Consider the following 25,000-nt stretch of genomic DNA (forward strand, 5'->3'; position numbering starts at 1 on the left):
CATTTCTGTCTCCATGCTCCTATCTTGTCATAAAAAAAATACCAAGGAACTTCAGAATTTCAGTCTACTTAAAAAAACGGGTTATAGTGGTCTAGTCAAGATTATAATAACAAAGTGCCAATTTCCTCATAGTCCTCATAGAACCCCTAAACTATAACCTACAGGTATATCAGAAGCCCTAAACTATAACCTACAGGTATATCAGAACCCAGCCCTAATCTATAACCTACAGGTATATCAGAACCCCTAAACTATAACCTACAGGTATATCAGAACCCCTAAACTATAACCTACAGGTATATCAGAACCCCTAAACTATAACCTACAGGTATATCAGAAGCCCTAAACTATAACCTACAGGTATATCAGAAGCCCTAAACTATAACCTACAGGTATATCAGAACCCCTAAACTATAACCTACAGGTATATCAGAACCCCTAAACTATAACCTACAGGTATATCAGAACCCCTAAACTATAACCTACAGGTATATCAGAACCCCTAAACTATAACCTACAGGTATATCAGAACCCCTAAACTATAACCTACAGGTATATCAGAACCCAGCCCTAAACTATAACCTACAGGTATATCAGAACCCCTAAACTATAACCTACAGGTATATCAGAACCCCTAAACTATAACCTACAGGTATATCAGAACCCCTAAACTATAACCTACAGGTATATCAGAACCCCTAAACTATAACCTACAGGTATATCAGAACCCCTAAACTATAACCTACAGGTATATCAGAACCCCTAAACTATAACCTACAGGTATATCAGAACCCCTAAACTATAACCTACAGGTATATCAGAAGCCCTAAACTATAACCTACAGGTATATCAGAACCCCTAAACTATAACCTACAGGTATATCAGAACCCCTAAACTATAACCTACAGGTATATCAGAACCCCTAAGCTATAACCTACAGGTATATCAGAATCAGAACCCCTAAACTATAACCTACAGGTATATCAGAACCCCTAAACTATAACCTACAGGTATATCAGAACCCCTAAACTATAACCTACAGGTATATCAGAACCCCTAAACTATAACCTACAGGTATATCAGAAGCCCTAAACTATAACCTACAGGTATATCAGAAGCCCTAAACTATAACCTACAGGTATATCAGAACCCCTAAACTATAACCTACAGGTATATCAGAACCCAGCCCTAAACTATAACCTACAGGTATATCAGAAGCCCTAAACTATAACCTACAGGTATATCAGAACCCCTAAACTATAACCTACAGGTATATCAGAACCCAGCCCTAAACTATAACCTACAGGTATATCAGAACCCCTAAACTATAACCTACAGGTATATCAGAAGCCCTAAACTATAACCTACAGGTATATCAGAACCCAGCCCTAAACTATAACCTACAGGTATATCAGAACCCCTAAACTATAACCTACAGGTATATCAGAACCCAGCCCTAAACTATAACCTACAGGTATATCAGAAGCCCTAAACTATAACCTACAGGTATATCAGAACCCCTAAACTATAACCTACAGGTATATCAGAACCCAGCCCTAAACTATAACCTACAGGTATATCAGAACCCCTAAACTATAACCTACAGGTATATCAGAAGCCCTAAACTATAACCTACAGGTATATCAGAACCCAGCCCTAAACTATAACCTACAGGTATATCAGAACCCCTAAACTATAACCTACAGGTATATCAGAACCCCTAAACTATAACCTACAGGTATATCAGAACCCCTAAACTATAACCTACAGGTATATCAGAACCCCTAAACTATAACCTACAGGTATATCAGAACCCCTAAACTATAACCTACAGGTATATCAGAACCCCCCTAAACTATAACCTACAGGTATATCAGAACCCCTAAACTATAACCTACAGGTATATCAGAACCCCTAAACTATAACCTACAGGTATATCAGAACTATAACCTACAGGTATATCAGAACCCCTAAACTATAACCTACAGGTATATCAGAACCCCTAAACTATAACCTACAGGTATATCAGAACCCCCTAAACTATAACCTACAGGTATATCAGAACCCCTAAACTATAACCTACAGGTATATCAGAACCCTAAACTATAACCTACAGGTATATCAGAACCCCTAAACTATAACCTACAGGTATATCAGAACCCCTAAACTATAACCTACAGCCCTAAACTATAACCTACAGGTATATCAGAACCCAGCCCTAAACTATAACCTACAGGTATATCAGAACCCCTAAACTATAACCTACAGGTATATCAGAACCCCTAAACTATAACCTACAGGTATATCAGAACCCCTAAACTATAACCTACAGGTATATCAGAACCCTAAACTATAACCTACAGGTATATCAGAACAGAACCCTAAACTATAACCTACAGGTATATCAGAACCCCTAAACTATAACCTACAGGTATATCAGAACCCCTAAACTATAACCTACAGGTATATCAGAACCCCTAAACTATAACCTACAGGTATATCAGAAGCCCTAAACTATAACCTACAGGTATATCAGAACCCCTAAACTATAACCTACAGGTATATCAGAACCCCTAAACTATAACCTACAGGTATATCAGAACCCAGCCCTAAACTATAACCTACAGGTATATCAGAACCCCTAAACTATAACCTACAGGTATATCAGAACCCAGCCCTAAACTATAACCTACAGGTATATCAGAACCCCTAAACTATAACCTACAGGTATATCAGAACCCAGCCCTAAACTATAACCTACAGGTATATCAGAACCCCTAAACTATAACCTACAGGTATATCAGAACCCCTAAACTATAACCTACAGGTATATCAGAACCCCTAAACTATAACCTACAGGTATATCAGAAGCCCTAAACTATAACCTACAGGTATATCAGAAGCCCTAAACTATAACCTACAGGTATATCAGAACCCCTAAACTATAACCTACAGGTATATCAGAACCCCTAAACTATAACCTACAGGTATATCAGAACCCCTAAACTATAACCTACAGGTATATCAGAACCCCTAAACTATAACCTACAGGTATATCAGAAGCCCTAAACTATAACCTACAGGTATATCAGAAGCCCTAAACTATAACCTACAGGTATATCAGAACCCCTAAACTATAACCTACAGGTATATCAGAACCCCTAAACTATAACCTACAGGTATATCAGAACCCCCCTAAACTATAACCTACAGGTATATCAGAACCCCTAAACTATAACCTACAGGTATATCAGAACCCCTAAACTATAACCTACAGGTATATCAGAACCCCTAAACTATAACCTACAGGTATATCAGAAGCCCTAAACTATAACCTACAGGTATATCAGAACCCCTAAACTATAACCTACAGGTATATCAGAACCCCTAAACTATAACCTACAGGTATATCAGAACCCCTAAACTATAACCTACAGGTATATCAGAACCCCTAAACTATAACCTACAGGTATATCAGAACCCCTAAACTATAACCTACAGGTATATCAGAACCCCTAAACTATAACCTACAGGTATATCAGAAGCCCTAAACTATAACCTACAGGTATATCAGAACCCCTAAACTATAACCTACAGGTATATCAGAACCCCTAAACTATAACCTACAGGTATATCAGAACCCCTAAACTATAACCTACAGGTATATCAGAACCCCTAAACTATAACCTACAGGTATATCAGAACCCCTAAACTATAACCTACAGGTATATCAGAACCCAGCCCTAAACTATAACCTACAGGTATATCAGAACCCCTAAACTATAACCTACAGGTATATCAGAACCCCTAAACTATAACCTACAGGTATATCAGAACCCAGCCCTAAACTATAACCTACAGGTATATCAGAACCCCTAAACTATAACCTACAGGTATATCAGAACCCAGCCCTAAACTATAACCTACAGGTATATCAGAACCCCTAAACTATAACCTACAGGTATATCAGAACCCCTAAACTATAACCTACAGGTATATCAGAACCCCTAAACTATAACCTACAGGTATATCAGAACCCCTCAGAACCCCTAAACTATAACCTACAGGTATATCAGAAGCCCTAAACTATAACCTACAGGTATATCAGAACCCCTAAACTATAACCTACAGGTATATCAGAACCCCTAAACTATAACCTACAGGTATATCAGAACCCCTAAACTATAACCTACAGGTATATCAGAACCCCTAAACTATAACCTACAGGTATATCAGAACCCCTAAACTATAACCTACAGGTATATCAGAACCCCTAAACTATAACCTACAGGTATATCAGAACCCCTAAACTATAACCTACAGGTATATCAGAACCCAGCCCTAAACTATAACCTACAGGTATATCAGAACCCAGCCCTAAACTATAACCTACAGGTATATCAGAACCCCTAAACTATAACCTACAGGTATATCAGAACCCCTAAACTATAACCTACAGGTATATCAGAAGCCCTAAACTATAACCTACAGGTATATCAGAAGCCCTAAACTATAACCTACAGGTATATCAGAACCCCTAAACTATAACCTACAGGTATATCAGAACCCCTAAACTATAACCTACAGGTATATCAGAACCCCTAAACTATAACCTACAGGTATATCAGAACCCCTAAACTATAACCTACAGGTATATCAGAACCCCTAAACTATAACCTACAGGTATATCAGAACCCCTAAACTATAACCTACAGGTATATCAGAACCCTAAACTATAACCTACAGGTATATCAGAACCCCTAAACTATAACCTACAGGTATATCAGAACCCCTAAACTATAACCTACAGGTATATCAGAACCCCTAAACTATAACCTACAGGTATATCAGAACCCCTAAACTATAACCTACAGGTATATCAGAACCCCTAAACTATAACCTACAGGTATATCAGAACCCCTAAACTATAACAGGTAAGAACCCAGCCCTAAACTATAACCTACAGGTATATCAGAACCCTAAACTATAACCTACAGGTATATCAGAACCCCCCTAAACTATAACCTACAGGTATATCAGAACCCCTAAACTATAACCTACAGGTATATCAGAACCCCTAAACTATAACCTACAGGTATATCAGAACCCCTATAACCTAAACTATAACCTACAGGTATATCAGAACCCCTAAACTATAACCTACAGGTATATCAGAACCCCTAAACTATAACCTACAGGTATATCAGAACCCCTAAACTATAACCTACAGGTATATCAGAACCCCTAAACTATAACCTACAGGTATATCAGAACCCCTAAACTATAACCTACAGGTATATCAGAACCCCTAAACTATAACCTACAGGTATATCAGAACCCCTAAACTATAACCTACAGGTATATCAGAACCCCTAAACTATAACCTACAGGTATATCAGAACCCCTAAACTATAACCTACAGGTATATCAGAACCCCTAAACTATAACCTACAGGTATATCAGAACCCCTAAACTATAACCTACAGGTATATCAGAACCCCTAAACTATAACCTACAGGTATATCAGAACCCTAAACTATAACCTACAGGTATATCAGAACCCTAAACTATAACCTACAGGTATATCAGAACCCCTAAACTATAACCTACAGGTATATCAGAACCCCTAAACTATAACCTACAGGTATATCCCCCTAAACTATAACCTACAGGTATATCAGAACCCTAAACTATAACCTACAGGTATATCAGAACCCCTAAACTATAACCTACAGGTATATCAGAACCCCTAAACTAAACCTAACCTACAGGTATATCAGAACCCCTAAACTATAACCTACAGGTATATCAGAACCCCTAAACTATAACCTACAGGTATATCAGAACCCCTAAACTATAACCTACAGGTATATCAGAAGCCCTAAACTATAACCTACAGGTATATCAGAACCCCTAAACTATAACCTACAGGTATATCAGAAGCCCTAAACTATAACCTACAGGTATATCAGAACCCAGCCCTAAACTATAACCTACAGGTATATCAGAACCCCTAAACTATAACCTACAGGTATATCAGAAGCCCTAAACTATAACCTACAGGTATATCAGAACCCCTAAACTATAACCTACAGGTATATCAGAACCCCTAAACTATAACCTACAGGTATATCAGAACCCATCCCTAAACTATAACCTACAGGTATATCAGAAGCCCTAAACTATAACCTACAGGTATATCAGAACCCCTAAACTATAACCTACAGGTATATCAGAAGCCCTAAACTATAACCTACAGGTATATCAGAACCCATCCCTAAACTATAACCTACAGGTATATCAGAACCCAGCCCTAAACTATAACCTACAGGTATATCAGAACCCCTAAACTATAACCTACAGGTATATCAGAACCCAGCCCTAAACTATAACCTACAGGTATATCAGAACCCCTAAACTATAACCTACAGGTATATCAGAAGCCCTAAACTATAACCTACAGGTATATCAGAACCCCTAAACTATAACCTACAGGTATATCAGAACCCAGCCCTAAACTATAACCTACAGGTATATCAGAACCCCTAAACTATAACCTACAGGTATATCAGAACCCCTAAACTATAACCTACAGGTATATCAGAACCCCTAAACTATAACCTACAGGTATATCAGAAGCCCTAAACTATAACCTACAGGTATATCAGAACCCCTAAACTATAACCTACAGGTATATCAGAACCCAGCCCTAATCTATAACCTACAGGTATATCAGAAGCCCTAAACTATAACCTACAGGTTTATCAGAACCCATCCCTAAACTATAATCTAGACCAATCATTAACCAATCTGGAATCCATCCATAGACCAGTCATTAACCAATCTGCAATACATCATAGTGTACCATTAGATGCTGAAAGAAGTGCTTCTCTATGAGGGAGAACGCATCTGTGTCCTAATGGCACTCTACTCCCTCTATAGTGCATTGCTTTTGACCAGAGCCCAATGGGATACCCTATGGACCATGGTCAAAAGTAGTGCACCATATAGGAAACAAGGTCCCATTTAGTCACGACTCTACCATGATTAAATGACATTCAATGGAGCCAGGAAATGCCCAGCATGATAACTTCCTGCCCACAACATAAGACTTCTTCATTTAGTTAAATCACTTCCTCCTCCACAGCCATTTTGGATTGAGAATGCCTGTCAGATGCTATTAGTGCTGACCTGGAGTGACCTCCGAGACCTCAGGGCACACACACACACACACACTTATACACACACACACACATTTTAAATACTTTACTTGAATCCACCAATCAAATTGACAGGAAAAAGGATCCAAACAAGGTCCCTGTCTGCATGGCACTCAAGGTTACAGCAAGAACTTCAGTAAGGCCATTCTACTGCCAATGTTATGCTATGGAGATTGCATGGCTGTGTGCTCGAGATTTGCATGTCTACAACGGGTGTGGCTGAAATAGCCGAATCCACTCATTTGAAGGGGTGTCCACATACTTTTGTATATATAGTGTATACACTTCATTTTGAGTTTTAAAAAGTGACATTGTCTAAGCTAATTACACAGGAAACAGACACCACATGGGAAGTATGTTTTCTGCCCAGTGAGAGAGAGACTAAAGTGCGTGTGACACTTTGTGAACGTCAGTTCCCCTCAGACACAATTAATCTATCCCTGAGCGCTCTCCCTTGGCCCAGGAAGTGCTGTCAGGATTATCCTAAATTAAGAAATGATTAATTGATTGTCAGAGAGACGTCACTGATTTTGAAAAGAGCAGCAGGGCAAAATGTTTTGCTGCTTTTCAATGACATACTGACATGATGCCACTGAATAGACTACTAGACTATAGTGACTTGATGCCACTGAATAGACTACTAGACTATAGTGACTTGATGACACTGAATAGACTACTAGACTATAGTGACTAATACTGACATGATGCCACTGAATAGACTACTAGACTATAGTGACTAATACTGACTTGATGCCACTGAATAGACTACTAGACTATAGTGACTTGATACCACTGAATAGACTACTAGACTATAGTGACTAATACTGACTTGATGCCACTGAATAGACTACTAGACTATAGTGACTTGATGCCACTGAATAGACTACTAGACTATAGTGACTTGATGCCACTGAATAGACTACTAGACTATAGTGACTTGATGCCACTGAATAGACTACTAGACTATAGTGACTTGATGCCACTGAATAGACTACTAGACTATAGTGACTTGATACCACTGAATAGACTACTAGACTATAGTGACTTGATGCCACTGAATAGACTACTAGACTATAGTGACTAATACTGACATGATGCCACTGAATAGACTACTAGACTATAGTGACTTGATACCACTGAATAGACTACTAGACTATAGTGACTTGATACCACTGAATAGACTACTAGACTATAGTGACTAATACTGACTTGATGCCACTGAATAGACTACTAGACTATAGTGACTTGATGCCACTGAATAGACTACTAGACTATAGTGACTTGATGCCACTGAATAGACTACTAGACTATAGTGACTAATACTGACTTGATGCCACTGAATAGACTACTAGACTATAGTGACTTGATACCACTGAATAGACTACTAGACTATAGTGACTTGATACCACTGAATAGACTACTAGACTATAGTGACTAATACTGACTTGATGCCACTGAATAGACTACTAGACTATAGTGACTAATACTGACTTGATGCCACTGAATAGACTACTAGACTATAGTGACTTGATACCACTGAATAGACTACTAGACTATAGTGACTTGATACCACTGAATAGACTACTAGACTATAGTGACTTGATACCACTGAATAGACTACTAGACTATAGTGACTTGATGCCACTGAATAGACTACTAGACTATAGTGACTTGATGCCACTGAATAGACTACTAGACTATAGTGACTTGATGCCACTGAATAGACTACTAGACTATAGTGACTAATACTGACATGATGCCACTGAATAGACTACTAGACTATAGTGACTAATACTGACATGATGCCACTGAATAGACTACTAGACTATAGTGACTAATACTGACTTGATGCCACTGAATAGACTACTAGACTGTGGTGACTAATACTGACTTGATGCCACTGAATAGACTACTAGACTATAGTGACTTGATACCACTGAATAGACTACTAGACTATAGTGACTTGATACCACTGAATAGACTACTAGACTATAGTGACTTGATACCACTGAATAGACTACTAGACTATAGTGACTTGATGCCACTGAATAGACTACTAGACTATAGTGACTTGATACCACTGAATAGACTACTAGACTATAGTGACTTGATGCCACTGAATAGACTACTAGACTATAGTGACTTGATACCACTGAATAGACTACTAGACTATAGTGACTTGATGCCACTGAATAGACTACTAGACTATAGTGACTAATACTGACTTGATGCCACTGAATAGACTACTAGACTATAGTGACATGATACCACTGAATAGACTACTAGACTATAGTGACTTGATGCCACTGAATAGACTACTAGACTATAGTGACTTGATGCCTCTGAATAGACTACTAGACTATAGTGACTAATACTGACATGATGCCACTGAATAGACTACTAGACTATAGTGACTAATACTGACATGATGCCACTGAATAGACTACTAGACTATACTGACTTGATGCCACTGAATAGACTACTAGACTATAGTGACTTGATACCACTGAATAGACTACTAGACTATAGTGACTTGATACCACTGAATAGACTACTAGACTATAGTGACTTGATACCACTGAATAGACTACTAGACTATAGTGACTTGATACCACTGAATAGACTACTAGACTATAGTGACTTGATACCACTGAATAGACTACTAGACTATAGTGACTTGATGCCACTGAATAGACTACTAGACTATAGTGACTTGATACCACTGAATAGACTACTAGACTATAGTGACTTGATACCACTGAATAGACTACTAGACTATAGTGACTAATACTGACTTGATGCCACTGAATAGACTACTAGACTATAGTGACATGATACCACTGAATAGACTACTAGACTATAGTTACTTGATGCCACTGAATAGACTACTAGACTATAGTGACTTGATGCCACTGAATAGACTACTAGACTATAGTGACTTGATGCCACTGAATAGACTACTAGACTATAGTGACTTGATGCCACTGAATAGACTACTAGACTATAGTGACTTGATGCCACTGAATAGACTACTAGACTATAGTGACTAATACTGACATGATGCCACTGAATAGACTACTAGACTATAGTGACTTGATGCCACTGAATAGACTACTAGACTATAGTGACTTGATGCCACTGAATAGACTACTAGACTATAGTGACTTGATGCCACTGAATAGACTACTAGACTATAGTGACTTGATGCCACTGAATAGACTACTAGACTATAGTGACTTGATGCCACTGAATAGACTACTAGACTGTGGTGACTTTAAAGTGGAACTGACAGCATTTAAGCCACATGAAATCTTATTAAAATCTGTTCAAATATACCCCCAGGAAGAATATGGCACCCTTTTTAATTATTTTTATTATTTTTACATTTTCTGACAAGCGAGCACTGAGATAGGGTCATTTTCATAAAATCATTGAATATTTGGGAATTACATATAGTAAGGTACTTTGGAAAAATGTATAGCAATATAGAGTGGGCAGTATAGAGTATAGAGCAATATAGAGTGGGCAGTATAGAGTATAGAGCAATATAGAGTGGGCAGTATTGCGTATAGAGCAATATAGAGTGGGCAGTATAGAGTATAGAGCAATATAGAGTGGGCAGTATAGAGCAATATAGAGTGGGCAGTATAGAGCAATATAGAGTGGGCAGTATAGAGTATAGAACAATATAGAGTGGGCAGTATAGAGTATAGAGCAATATAGAGTGGGCAATATAGAGTATAGAACAATATAGAGTGGGCAGTATAGAGTATAGAGCAATATAGAGTGGGCAATATAGAGTATAGAGCAATATAGAGTGGGCAGTATAGAGTATAGAGCAATATAGAGTGGGCAATATAGAGTGGGCAGTATAGAGTATAGAGCAATATAGAGTGGGCAATATAGAGTATAGAGCAATATAGAGTGGGCAGTATAGAGTATAGAGCAATATAGAGCGGGCAGTATAGAGTATATAGCAATATAGAGTGGGCAGTATAGAGCAATATAGAGTGGGCAGTATAGAGTATATAGCAATATAGAGTGGGCAGTATAGAGTATAGAGCAATATAGAGTATATAGCAATATAGAGTGGGCAGTATAGAGTATAGAGCAATATAGAGTGGGCAGTATAGAGTATAGAGCAATATAGAGTGGGCAGTATAGAGTATAGAGCAATATAGAGCGGGCAGTATAGAGTATAGAGCAATATAGAGTGGGCAATATAGAGTGGGCAGTATAGAGTATAGAACAATATAGAGCGGGCAGTATAGAGTATATAATAATATAGAGTGGGCAGTATAGAGTATAGAACAATATAGAGTGGGCAGTATAGAGTATAGAACAATATAGAGTGGGCAGTATAGAGTATAGAACAATATAGAGTGGGCAGTATAGAGTATAAAGCAATATAGAGTGGGCAGTATAGAGTATTGAGTATAGAACAATATAGAGTGGGCAGTGTAGAGTATAGAGCAATATAGAGTGGGCAGTATAGAGTATAGAGTATAGAACAATATAGAGTGGGCAGTATAGAGCAATATAGAGTGGGCAGTATAGAGTATAGAGTATAGAGCAATATAGAGTGGGCAGTAGAGTATAGAGCAATATAGAGTGGGCAGTATAGAGTATTGAGTATAGAACAATATAGAGTGGCCAGTATAGAGTATAGAGCAATATAGAGTGGGCAGTATAGAGTATAGAGCAATATAGAGTGGGCAGTATAGAGTATTGAGTATAGAACAATATAGAGTGGGCAGTATAGAGTATTGAGTATAGAGCAATATAGAGTGGGCAGTATAGAGTATATAGCAATATAGAGTGGGCAGTATAGAGTATAGAGCAATATAGAGTGGGCAGTATAGAGTATTGAGTATAGAACAATATAGAGTGGGCAGTATAGAGTGGGCAGTATAGAGTATAGAACAATATAGAGTGGGCAGTATAGAGTATAGAACAATATAGAGTGGGCAGTATAGAGTATAGAGTATAGAACAATATAGAGTGGGCAGTATAGAGTGGGCAGTATAGAGTATAGAACAATATAGAGTGGGCAGTATAGAGTATAGAACAATATAGAGTGGGCAGTATAGAGTGGGCAGTATAGAGTATAGAACAATATAGAGTGGGCAGTATAGAGTATAGAACAATATTAACATTTAACATTTAAGTCATTTAGCAGACGCTCTTATCCAGAGCGACTTACAAATTGGTGCATTCACCTTATGACATCCAGTGGAACAGTCACTTTACAATAGTGCATCTAAATCTTAAAGGGGGGGTGAGAGGGATTACTTATCCTATCCTAGGTATTCCTTAAAGAGGTGGGGTTTCAGGTGTATCCGGGAAGGTGGTGATTGACTCCACTGTCCTGGCGTCGTGAGGGAGTTTGTTCCACCATTGGGGGGCCAGAGCAGCGAACAGTTTTGACTGGGCTGAGTGAGTGGGCAGTATAGAGCAATATAGAGTGGGCAGTATAGAGTATAGAGTATAGAGCAATATAGAGTGGGCAGTATAGAGTATAGAGCAATATAGAGTGGGCAGTATAGAGTATATAGCAATATAGAGTGGGCAGTATAGAGTATTGAGTATAGAACAATATAGAGTGGGCAGTATGGAGTATAGAACAATATAGAGTGGGCAGTATAGAGCAATATAGAGTGGGCAGTATAGAGTATAGAGCAATATAGAGTGGGCAGTATAGAGTATTGAGCATAGAACAATATAGAGTGGGCAGTATGGAGTATAGAGCAATATATAGTGGGCAGTATAGAGTATAGAGTATAGAGCAATAGAGAGTGGGCAGTATAGAGTATAGAGCAATATAGAGTGGGCAGTATAGAGTATAGAGTATAGAGTATAGAGCAATATAGAGTGGGCAGTATAGAGTATAGAGCAATATAGAGTGGGCAGTATAGAGTATATAGCAATATAGAGTGGGCAGTATAGAGTATAGAGCAATATAGTGTGGGCAGTATAGAGTATAGAGCAATATAGAGTGGGCAGTATAGAGTATATAGCAATATAGAGTGGGCAGTATAGAGTATAGAACAATATAGTGTGGGCAGTATAGAGCAATATAGAGTGGACAGTATAGAGTATAGAGCAATATAGAGTGGGCAGTATAGAGTATAGAGCAATATAGAGTGGGCAGTATAGAGTATAGAGCAATATAGTTAGTCAGCTGTGCATTTGGACAATGAATATACACAATGCTGTAAATAAAGCCTAATAAAAACATCTGTCCCATCCAGGACCAGTCTACGCAGACCGGTGTGCTATAGTCAATCAGAGCTACAGTAGACCTATATGCAAATTAGACATTTGCCAAATGTGCCTGCCGTCATTCACTATGAACTGGACTGTGTGTTTACAGGAAGTAGGGCCTGCCGTCATTCACTATGAACTGGACTGTGTGTTTACAGGAAGTAGGACCTGTCATCATTCACTATGAACTGGACTGTGTGTTTACAGGCAGTAGGGCCTATCATCATTCACTATGAACTGCACTGTGTGTTTACAGGAAGTAGGACCTGTCGTCATTCACTATGAACTGCACTGTGTGTTTACAGGAAGTAGGACCTGCCTTCATTCACTTTGAACTGGACTGTGTGTTTACAGGAAGTAGGGCCTGCCGTCATTCACTTTGAACTGGACTGTGTGTTTACAGGAAGTAGGACCTGCCGTCATTCACTTTGAACTGGACTGTGTGTTTACAGGAAGTAGGACCTGCCGTCATTCACTATGAACTGGACTGTGTGTTTACAGGAAGTAGGACCTGCCGTCATTCACTATGAACTGGACTGTGTGTTTACAGGAAGTAGGACCTGCCGTCATTCACTTTGAACTGGACTGTGTGTTTACAGGAAGTAGGACCTGTCGTCATTCACTATGAACTGGACTGTGTGTTTACAGGAAGTAGGACCTGTCGTCATTCACTATGAACTGGACTGTGTGTTTACAGGAAGTAGGACCTGTCGTCATTCACTATGAACTGGACTGTGTGTTTACAGGAAGTAGGAACAGCGTGACTTTAGATCATTGGAACACATTTCACCAAAAGCCACTAAATTACACCTGAATGGATTTCTGGAAATATGTCAACAACAAGGGAGTCCTCTTACATTTGGGAACTTCACAGTCCTCCTGATCAAATACCCTTGAAAAGGTAGGCTCTCTCTCCCTCAGTTATACACATCAACAACAAGACCAACAACTAATGCCGGCCAGAACAAGATGAGCTCAAATCTAACAAAGGAAAATGAGATATACCTTCTCAAACTTTTCAGCTAGTTGATCGTCAAAATTGCACTGATAAACAATGGAGAATAGTAGCTCTCCTGCAGCTTGCTTGCATGCTTGTCCCAACCCACGGGTTGAAAACTGAATTGGAACTTGCCTGACAGCTCGGCCATTTGTTCGTTGCCAAATACATTTGATTGACAACTAAGAGATTTGCTAACTGTGGATAACAGTTGTTCGAGTTCAGCACAGCTATCTAGCAACGCGATGCACATTCCTTGCTCGCTAACTAAATGACACCTGCAGCATCTCTTGCTGTAGCCAACAGAAAAATACACGAGGGGGGAAAAAGTCAGTCATTCACCCACTCCTCCAAAGACATGTCATCCTCCCATACAGCCAGCGAAGGTTAGACTATGTGTTTTTATCTTTCGAAATAAATAGCTAGTTACATAAATAGTCACACTTGCCCAGGGGTGTCAAACTCGAGTCAGCGTATGTGTTGAGAAAAAAAACAACTAATTCGTGGGCCCAGATATAGCCTATTTGTTGTTGTTTTCTAAAAAGTGCAACTTGTGACCCAAACTGACCATTGTTTTATTAGGAAAAAAATAGGGTCTTTTATAATGTCCACTTGTATACATAAGATGCTGTATATTAACATGTTAAAACAAAATAAGAGATAAATAGTATTTATCCAGCCGTTGCTGCTATGCTTACAGATGTGCATAATATTCTGCGAACTCTAATCAAAAATAATTTAATAACTCCAAGTAACAAAATAGTAGCTATAGGTTGTTGTAACATTTCAAATGAAACGTTCGTTTGTTTTGCACTGCCGGGATCACCGGTGCGAGTGAATGCAGCATTGCTGTGTGGTGCCCTCAAAATGTCTTGTAGTTGAGTAGCCAACCAAGGCTACTGCTCAAATGTTGCTGGAATAGGCCTACACGTTTCTATTTTGCATTTGGTGTTTTGTAGCAGATTTAGTTGTTTGGTTATTCATTGTCAAGCTGTTCATCTGAAGCCAGGCTTGCAACATTTGAGTAGCCTAGCTAGGACTGTGGTATGTGTCTGTACACTTTCCCTCCACTGTGTGCTGTAAACCGGACACAGGAAAGCAGCGCAATTGAAGTTGAATTCACCTTTGCAAGCGCATCATCAGGCTGTAATTCATAAAGTAGATACTGTCGACATTCGCTTGTGTGTCCTATTCGACCCGCGGGAGTTGTGTTTGACATATGTGCGCTTAACCCACGTTATGATTGATCTGTGATCACTGCCCTTGCTAATTTGATTGTATTGATATTCCCATTCTTAGGGTGCGTTTGTAATTTCACTCTGGCTCTAATATGATTTCAGAACACTCTCGTCTGAGTGTGCCAGACCGCAGAATAATTTATGAATTTACGAACGCACAACACCCAGAGGAATATGGCTGTTGTCATTAACCTTCATTAATTGTATATATATTAATTGTATATTTTTTGACATGCAAAGAACCAAATGGCGCACAGTTACCATGAAACAGCTTTAACCAGCTCAGCTAGGAAGAGAAAAAAGGTCAGAGTGAGGTGTTCGCTCTTTTATGTCTGGAAGTAGCTAGCTAACTTTTAGTGCTTTTAAAATTTGTTTTACCTTTATTTAACCAGGCAAGTCAGTTAAGAACAAATTCTTATTTTCAATGACGGCCTAGGAACAGTGGGTTAACTGCCTGTTCAGGGGCAGAACGACAGATTTGTACCTTGTCAGCTCGGGGGTTTGAACTCGCAACCTTCCAGTTACTAGTTAAACACTCTAACCACTAGGCTACCCTGCCGCCCCATTGTCAAAAATAGCAATTTTATGCTTCAAAATCAACTTTATAAGAGGTTTTAAAAATATTAGTTATATTAGACTCTAAATCCGATGATTGGCTGTTATGTATTGTTGGCAGAATAGATGGATGCAAGTTTAATGAATAATTCATATAATTCATTAATACATTTCTTGGTAGTCCAAAAACTATTACTATCCAGTAATAAATCCCAGCTCGCCTGGTACATTAATTGCTGTCTCCACCCATTCTTGATGCACCATTTAATTTTCAATGACTTAATACGATAAACAAAAACGGACGACTGTTTGTAAATTCAGAGCGTTTCGCATACTGGACGCTCTGGCGGAGGAGTAGAGTAGATCCGGCCTCACAATAACAGTCAAGGGGCAGGGTAGCCTAGTGGTTAGAGCGTAGTACTAGTAACTGGAAGGTTGCAAGTTCAAATCCCCAAGCTACAAGGTACAAATCTGTCGTTCTGCCCCTGTTCCCAGGCAGTCATTGAAAATAAGAATTTGCTCTTAACTGACTTGCCTAGTTAAATAAAGGTTGAAAAAAGACTGTTTGTTTCATATCTTCAAATGGCCTTTTCAGCCAGACGTAATATAGTAGAGGGGTTATTTTTGCATAGTTGCTATGCAAAAGGGTTGGTCGTACGTTCTACGCGAAATGGCTGCTGTGCAGGCTGGATAAGGTTATTGTCATCTCCTAGCTAGGTAGCCAACTTAAACTAACTCAGTCATGTCAAACATTGAACCTGTAACGACGGGACACTAGCTGCATTTTCTTTTGTTTGAGATTTGTATTTTTTATTTTGACATTTTGGCATTTACTTGGATATGTCCATAATAATGACCTTGATCAGTTGACGCGTGATTTCACCTCGGCTCAGAATGTCTTGTTGTTGTCTCTTCACGCCTGGGCACCGTTCACTCGCTATGTACTGTACAGAGATCAACTTCTAAAGTAAAACATTGTTTCCGAGGTTGGACAGACAGACGAACGTTATATTAACCCGAACTAAAGGCTGGAAGAAACGTGAAATAATATGTGAGTTTAAATAAATGACAAGCGATGATTCGGGACAACAACATGAACACGATATTCTGATGGAGGGAGGCACAGTGATCCCTTTCTGATTGAACTGTTAGCAGGCATAGTGTGTGCATGTGATGGCCAATACAGCACGGGTTGGAAGACTGCTTGTACAAGCAGCATCCAAGGTCCAAACAAGCAGTGTAACTGTAGTCCTACTGTAGGTGCGATGTGCGTCAGAGAAAAACGCGCCTAAATAGGTGGCTGCCGTGTAGGGCGAGTCAAGGGAAATCTTGATAGGTCTACTCTACAGACAGGCGTATATACGTTATTTCGCTTTTACGTTTAACTTTGTATGTAAGTTCAACATAACAACGGGGGGCCTATCTACTGAGCCATAACCGCGCAGTCTTGCAAGGAATGAACGCGCAATGCATAGACAGAGTCTGGACTTTAGGTTCTGGAGAAACGGGTCAACAGTGATGCTGCTTCTTTCGCGCCACCACAAACAATAGACCAGGGATTTCATTCCGGTACTCTCTTCGTAAAGTATAGGACTGTGTCTACTCCTCATCGTTCTTCTAGGCTAAACTACATGTATTCCGGTACTCTCTTCGTAAAGTATAGGACTGTGTCTACTCCTCATCGTTCTTCTAGGCTAAACTACATGTATTCCGGTACTCTCTTCGTAAAGTATAGGACTGTGTCTACTCCTCATCGTTCTTCTAGGCTAAACTACATGTATTCCGGTACTCTCTTCGTAAAGTATAGGACTGTGTCTACTCCTCATCGTTCTTCTAGGCTAAACTACATGTATTCCGGTACTCTCTTCGTAAAGTATAGGACTGTGTCTACTCCTCATCGTTCTTCTAGGCTAAACTACATGTATTCCGGTACTCTCTTCGTAAAGTATAGGACTGTGTCTACTCCTCATCGTTCTTCTAGGCTAAACTACATGTATTCCGGTACTCTCTTCGTAAAGTATAGGACTGTGTCTACTCCTCATCGTTCTTCTAGGCTAAACTACATGTATTCCGGTACTCTCTTCGTAAAGTATAGGACTGTGTCTACTCCTCATCGTTCTTCTAGGCTAAACTACATGTATTCCGGTACTCTCTTCGTAAAATATAGGACTGTGTCTACTCCTCATTGTTCATGTTTCGGATGTTATCACTGATCAGCTATCAATCTGTTGCCATTCTGAAAGTTGGAGAGGCTATTTTCAAGTTGTTATAATTGGAAGTGATCATAATAAGAAATGTGTATTCATTCTGTAGGCTATTCACTGTTTGTCTTTTGTATCTCTGTTTTGCTTCTCGTAGGGTATTGATGTGTATATCATTTGTAATTGCAGGGTTAATCTGTAAAAGAGACATACGTTTCTCATCATGTCTCCCTGTGAAGATAAAGATGCAACACATGTCAAATATATATATGTTAATAATCGAGCATTAATGTGTAGTCTAATTGTGATCACGGCAAAGTCCGAAAACTAGAGCCACAAAATCCCGCGTTCAAATCGTGCATAATAAAACGTGCGTAAAATGTGGGGAATACCAACACATTTATAGTCTGAATGGATGGACATGATCGCCATTGATAAAGATGGAATTCAACAGTTTGACTGTTGCAAAGAAAAAGTACTTACTTGGGCCCAGAAAACAGTCCGTTATCCTTCGAAAACAGCTTGTCGAAGACGGACCATCATCCATGTCTGCCTGTGTGAGAGCAGAGCGCAAGGAGGGACACGCTACGGAGAGAAACCAGGGGGCCGTGCTTCTCTGCTCAAACTGCCGCTGTTCGTTACCGGAACTGGAAAGGTTGATCCAGATTGCCTGGAGATTATAGGTCCTACAATACCACTAGCCGAACGAGCTGGAGGGGGTTGGGGGGGGTGCAGAGGTCGTAAGCAGTGCGTGATCCGTGATGAGCACGGTAGCCTACCGTACACGGTAGAGGCGAGAGCAGCGGCGGTACAGGGTCTGCCCACTCCCTTGCCTTACGAGGTGTAGCTAAACGTCGGTTGAACCGCCTCCTCTCCTCGCCGTGGCAGCAGTTAAACCGTGAATGTGCATGAGGAAGAGAAAGAGAGGAGGGAGACGGTGACGGAACGGACTGGTAGGAGGGACAAATAGGACTGTACTCTGCCCTACAAAGGCAAAATGCAGTAACTATACCGTAGCCTAGTAGAGGGGAAAAAACTGAAAAGTGTAGAGTATTGGCTGCGCTGGAGATGAATGCTGACTACTCCTGTCTCCCCACCCTCGTGGAAAAACCACATGATTTCACATGTGATATTTCCACATGTTTTGCCCATATGTGAAATCAGGTTTGCTGTCATCTAAGAGGGTGTGAGTTCAAATCCCAGGTGTGGTTGCGTCCCATGTATGCTAACCAACGTTGAGGTCAATTCTATTCAAGTTCCAGTCAATTCTGAAAGTAAACCCAATTTAAATTTTCACGAGATTTCACAGGCGATGCCCGCAAACAAAAATGAGTCTTTATGATAAACACACTATGCTTTAAACATACAGTGTTTTAAATCGACATATTTGGCACACTTTGCCATACATTGTATATACCATACTGAAACATGTCATTCATGACCTGGGATATGAACTAATAACCTGTTGGTTCACAGCATTCCAATCTTCCTGCTACACCACAATGTCTGCTTTTAACACATATTTGACAACGTTGTGTGTATTTATAGAGTAATTCATGTACAACATGTTATTACCTGGGATTTGAACTCACATCCTCTTGGTTCACTTGGTTCTGCTTTTAACACATATTTGACAATGTTGTGTGTACAGCATTCCAATCTTCCTGCTCCGCCACAATGTCTGCTTTTAACACATATTTGACAATGTTGTGTGTATTTATAGAGTAATTCATGTACAACATGTTGTTACCTGGGATTTGAACTCACATCCTCTTGGTTCACAGCATTCCAATCTTCCCGCCACAATGTCTGCTTTTAACACATATTTGACAACGTTGTGTGTATTTATAGAGTAATTCATGTACAACATGTTATTACCTGGGATTTGAACTCACATCCTCTTGGTTCACAGCATTCCAATCTTCCTGCTCCGCCACAATGTCTGTTGTCAGTTACTGATTTCACCTGTATTCCTACACTTTGGACATCAACATAAATCTCAGCTTTGTTTTTTTTTTATACACACAAGAAAAAACAATTATATTATTATAATGATCCAGGAATACCATTAAAGCTGCAATATGTGAGTTTTTGGGCAACCTGACCAAATTCACATAGAAATTATAGATCTGTCATTCTAATTGAAAGCAGGTCTAAGACAAGTGTAGATCTGTTCTGTGTGCTCTATTTCTATGCTTCCCAAGTTTCTTTTTTTTCCATCTTTTAGTTTCGTTTTTTTTTTTAACCAGCTTCAAACAGCTGAAATAAGAAAGAGTACATGTTTATGGAAAATATATTTCACAGTGGTTTAGATGGTACAATGATTCTCTTCACTATGCTTGTTTGTTTTGTCACACATAAACTTAAATTAGGCAAACTATTAGAATTTTAGCAACAAGAAAATGGCGGAGCGATTTCTGCACAGTGCACCTTTAAAACACAACAATATACCCCACGAACATTAGACAACTATACAGAAAACACTAAAATTGCTGAAATAAGTAAGTTAAATCAATTATGAGAGAATAGTCAGATTAACTGGTAACTAAAATAGTTGTGCAGATGGTACTCTTTTGCTAAGTGCAGATATGTACTGTAGGTAATGAATGTTTTGGGATACACTACAGACCTTGTGGCGCAGCAGAAAGATCAGTGTACCTCGAGAGGTTCTGAGTTAAAATCCCTGGCGGGGTCATATTTTTAGCTGAACAGTGATAATAATAATAATAATATATGCCATTTAGCAGACACTTTTATCCAAAGCGACTTACAGTCATGTGTGCATACATTCTACGTATGGGTGGTCCCGGGGATCGAACCCACTACCCTGGCGTTACAAGCGTCATGCTCTACCAACTGAGCTACAGAAGGACCATGTGATAACACATTTGGTATTTTATTAGGATCCCCATTAGCTGTTGCAAAAGCTGTAGCTACTCTTCCTGGGGTCCACATGAAACATAATACGGAACATTAATAAACAAGAACAGCTCGAGGACAGAACTACATCAATGTTTTAAGAATTACCAAAGGCACACGCAGCCCACATATCAACACATACACACATACTATCTAGGTCAAACAGGGGAGAGGCGTTGAGCCGTGAGGTGTTGCTGTTCACTTGATCAATATGAGATGGAATGGAATTTCACGTTTGAAAACGTGATCAAATGTGACTTAAAAAAAACAAACACGTTTTCACATGTGAACTGTCACGTGAAGTGTTCCCAAAACACGTTTTCACGTGATTTCACGTTTCACTAAATCATGTTGTTCAACATGTGAAAACATAAAACTACACTGTTAGTCATTGCTATTCATTTAGTAGTACATTTTGTAGTCACTTTATGGTACATTTATATCGTAAAAGGATAACTGTATTAGTGTTTTGCTATATATTTACTGTCAATCGCAATGCACTTGTGAATTTTTGGACCCCTCATGCAAATTAACTTGGCAAACCTATAGTGTAATTTAGATGTGCTTATGGCCACAAACTTAGTGGCAAGATTACATTTCTGTACTTTGCTAAAAGTTGCCCAGAATCAAGTCAATACGTGTGTGGTTATCTGACACAGACTAAAAAGTAGCAGTGCTCAGGGACACTAGACTTTAAGGCCTAGATTCAATCAGAATCAGATCCAACTGTGAACACGCTATAGCCGACACACAGCTGGTTGTTTTGGTGGTGGCGGAGGTGTAACTGGGTGGCAAATCAGGGAGTGGCCTGCTCGTGTAGATACTGTCACGATGCCACACCAGTCCTACTCACGGTAGACGTTCAGAATGAGACTTGTAGGTTATTTTTAAATAATGATACTCAAATTGAATATAAATAAAGAAAATAATGAGGATTTCTATCAGCCTAATTGAGGTGTAGATCACATATCACACATCCCAGTGTTCCAACATGTAAACAAGGCTACATGGGATCTCTCCTAATGCAGCCAATGGCAATTTCCACAATAGAGTCAAAAGTACTCATAAGGTATCTTCAGGGGCCCACATAGGTACTCACGTGGTACTGGCCGGTACCTGGGTGCATGTGAGTATAATCTAGTATTGGTATGGGCAACTTGATGGGTATTGGGGCCACAAAGAAAAACGGAACTCATCATGATGGGGCGCAAAGGCTTGTAAAGCTCTGTTCGTATCCATATGGGAGGTGGTCATTAATACTCGTTGGATGCATTCACGTGCTTTGAAATCTGTAGGAAACGCCAAATGGCTAATGGCCAACAAGCTGCGTCAACCATAAACTAAAAGCAAAACATTTTATAGAGTTCAAAAACCATATGAATAGATTACTTTTTATAAATTATGTTTTGTTGTTACATTTAACTGTCAAATGCAATCACCAAGGTAATTTCCTTAGTAGGTGATGTCAGAGGTCAGCATGTTGGCAAAGTCAAAGATGATAGACTCGTTTCCCGCTAATAATTACCAGTTGTAGGGCCGTTCAAGTGGATTTTTCCCCAATCGTATGTCGTAAATGCTCACTTCCCACTTGGTTACGAATGCAGCATTAGGTAAAAATCATTACCGGACTTTGAAATGTAGGTGGGGGGCAATTTGCTGGTGAGGGCTCATTATCATATTTGGGGGCATGGTCTAAAAATGTGTTGTATTTGTGCCAACCATCAGTGGAAGTTTTGTACCAGTTTAAGTTGTTTTATCATGTTGATGACAGTTGAACACCTCTTTTTGGTATTGGCAGTTGTGTAATTTTATTTATACAAATGTGTGACACTGTTAAGCGGTTACTAGTGATGGGGAAACTAAGCTTTCTGGAGCATTGAGGTTTTAGAGCCGAGCGTTGAGGTTTTAGAGCCGAGCGTTGAGGTTTTGGAGCCGAGCGTTGAGGTTTTCCAGCCGAGGGTTGAGGTTTTAGAGCCGAGCGTTGAGGTTTTCCAGCTAAGGGTTGAGGTTTTAGAGCCGAGCGTTGAGGTTTTGGAGCCGAGCGTTGAGGTTTTAGAGCCGGGCATTGAGGTTTTAGAGCCGAGCGTTAAGGTTTTAGAGCCGAGCGTTGAGGTTTTCCAGCCGAGCGTTGAGGTTTTAGAGCCGAGCGTTGGGGTTTTAGAGCCGAGCTTTTAGGTTTTGGAGCCGAGCGTTGAGGTTTTAGAGCCGAGCGTTGAGGTTTTCCAGCCAAGCGTTGAGGTTTTAGAGCCAAGCGTTGAGGTTTTAGAGCCGAGCGTTGAGGTTTTCCAGCCGAGCGTTGAGGTTTTAGAGCCGAGCGTTGAGGTTTTAGAGCCGAGCGTTGAGGTTTTAGAGCAGAGCGTTGAGGTTTTTCAGCCGAGCGTTGAGGTTTTCCAGCCGAGCGTTGAGGTTTTAGACCCGAGCGTTGAGGTTTTGGAGCTGAGCGTTGAGGTTTTAGAGCCGAGCGTTGAGGTTTTAGAGCCGAGCGTTGAGGTTTTAGAGCCGAGCGTTGAGGTTTTCCAGCCGAGCGTTGAGGTTTTAGAGCCGAGCATTGAGGTTTTAGAGCCGAGCGTTGAGGTTTTAGAGCCGAGCGTTGAGGTTTTAGAGCCGAGCGTTGAGGTTTTAGAGCCGAGCGTTGAGGTTTTAGAGCAGCCAAACTACGATAGATGACATCACACACCTTGTAGCGTGTGCGCAGCGTAGTCTTTTTCTCCCCCCAAAAAAACAATCAGGTGTTTGTTTTGACGAAACAAAGATCCAGAAGTCATTGATCACGTACTTCTGATAAAGTGATACAGGCATCGGCACACTGCTTTGAAGAACTTAGCCATTTCGAAACATGACTTGGAGCTCCGGTATCAAAACATAACATCACTAGAGGTTACTGTGCATTTTCCAGTATCTTTATGGCAGCCGGTTCACAGAAAGTTGATGTTTACTGTCAACTACTTACAAGTGGGTTATTGTAAAATCCACAGTAATTTACTGTAGCTAATCCATTACACTCACTGACCTGATGGTCTGGTAGGAAAGCATTACAATTACACGGTGACTAGCAATAAATTAAATATTGTATTGTTCTTTGGTATCACATGCCTGTACCAAGGCTGCATCACTGACAGGGGACTAGCTTCTTCTTCTTCTTTGAGATTGGCATTAGCAGATTGCATCCACCTTTTAGGTGCATACTCCGCCACCTACTGTACTGGAGTGTGAGGACATTCACAGTCTAGTTACTGTACTGGAGAGTGAGGCCATTCACAGTCTAGTTACTGTACTGGAGAGTGAGGCCATTCACAGTCTACCTACTGTACTGGAGAGTGAGGCCATTCACAGTCTACCTACTGTACTGGAGAGTGAGGCCATTCACAGTCTACCTACTGTACTGGAGAGTGAGGCCATTCACAGTCTACCTACTGTACTGGAGAGAGAGGCCATTCACAGTCTACCTACTGTACTGGAGAGAGAGGCCATTCACAGTCTACCTACTGTACTGGAGAGTGAGGCCATTCACAGTCTACCTACTGTACTGGAGAGAGAGGCCATTCACAGTCTACCTACTGTACTGGAGAGAGAGGCCATTCACAGTCTACCTACTGTACTGGAGAG

The 25,000-nt window shown here is 40.0% G+C and overlaps 1 protein-coding gene across 1 annotated transcript in view; it reads right to left on the reverse strand.

Annotated features, from left to right (window-relative positions):
- Positions 1-19,364, reverse strand: part of LOC124048069 (cAMP and cAMP-inhibited cGMP 3',5'-cyclic phosphodiesterase 10A-like) — a 160,522-nt gene extending 141,158 nt beyond the window's left edge. Inside the window, exon 1 of the mRNA XM_046368474.1 lies at positions 18,959-19,364. Coding sequence (XP_046224430.1) covers positions 18,959-19,022 — 64 coding nt within the window. The 5' untranslated portion in view covers positions 19,023-19,364. The remainder of the gene's footprint in view (positions 1-18,958) is intronic.
- Between the last annotated feature and the right edge of the window lie 5,636 nt (positions 19,365-25,000).

Source organism: Oncorhynchus gorbuscha, linkage group LG11 (assembly GCF_021184085.1).
Source record: "Oncorhynchus gorbuscha isolate QuinsamMale2020 ecotype Even-year linkage group LG11, OgorEven_v1.0, whole genome shotgun sequence".
Lineage (NCBI taxonomy): Eukaryota > Metazoa > Chordata > Actinopteri > Salmoniformes > Salmonidae > Oncorhynchus > Oncorhynchus gorbuscha.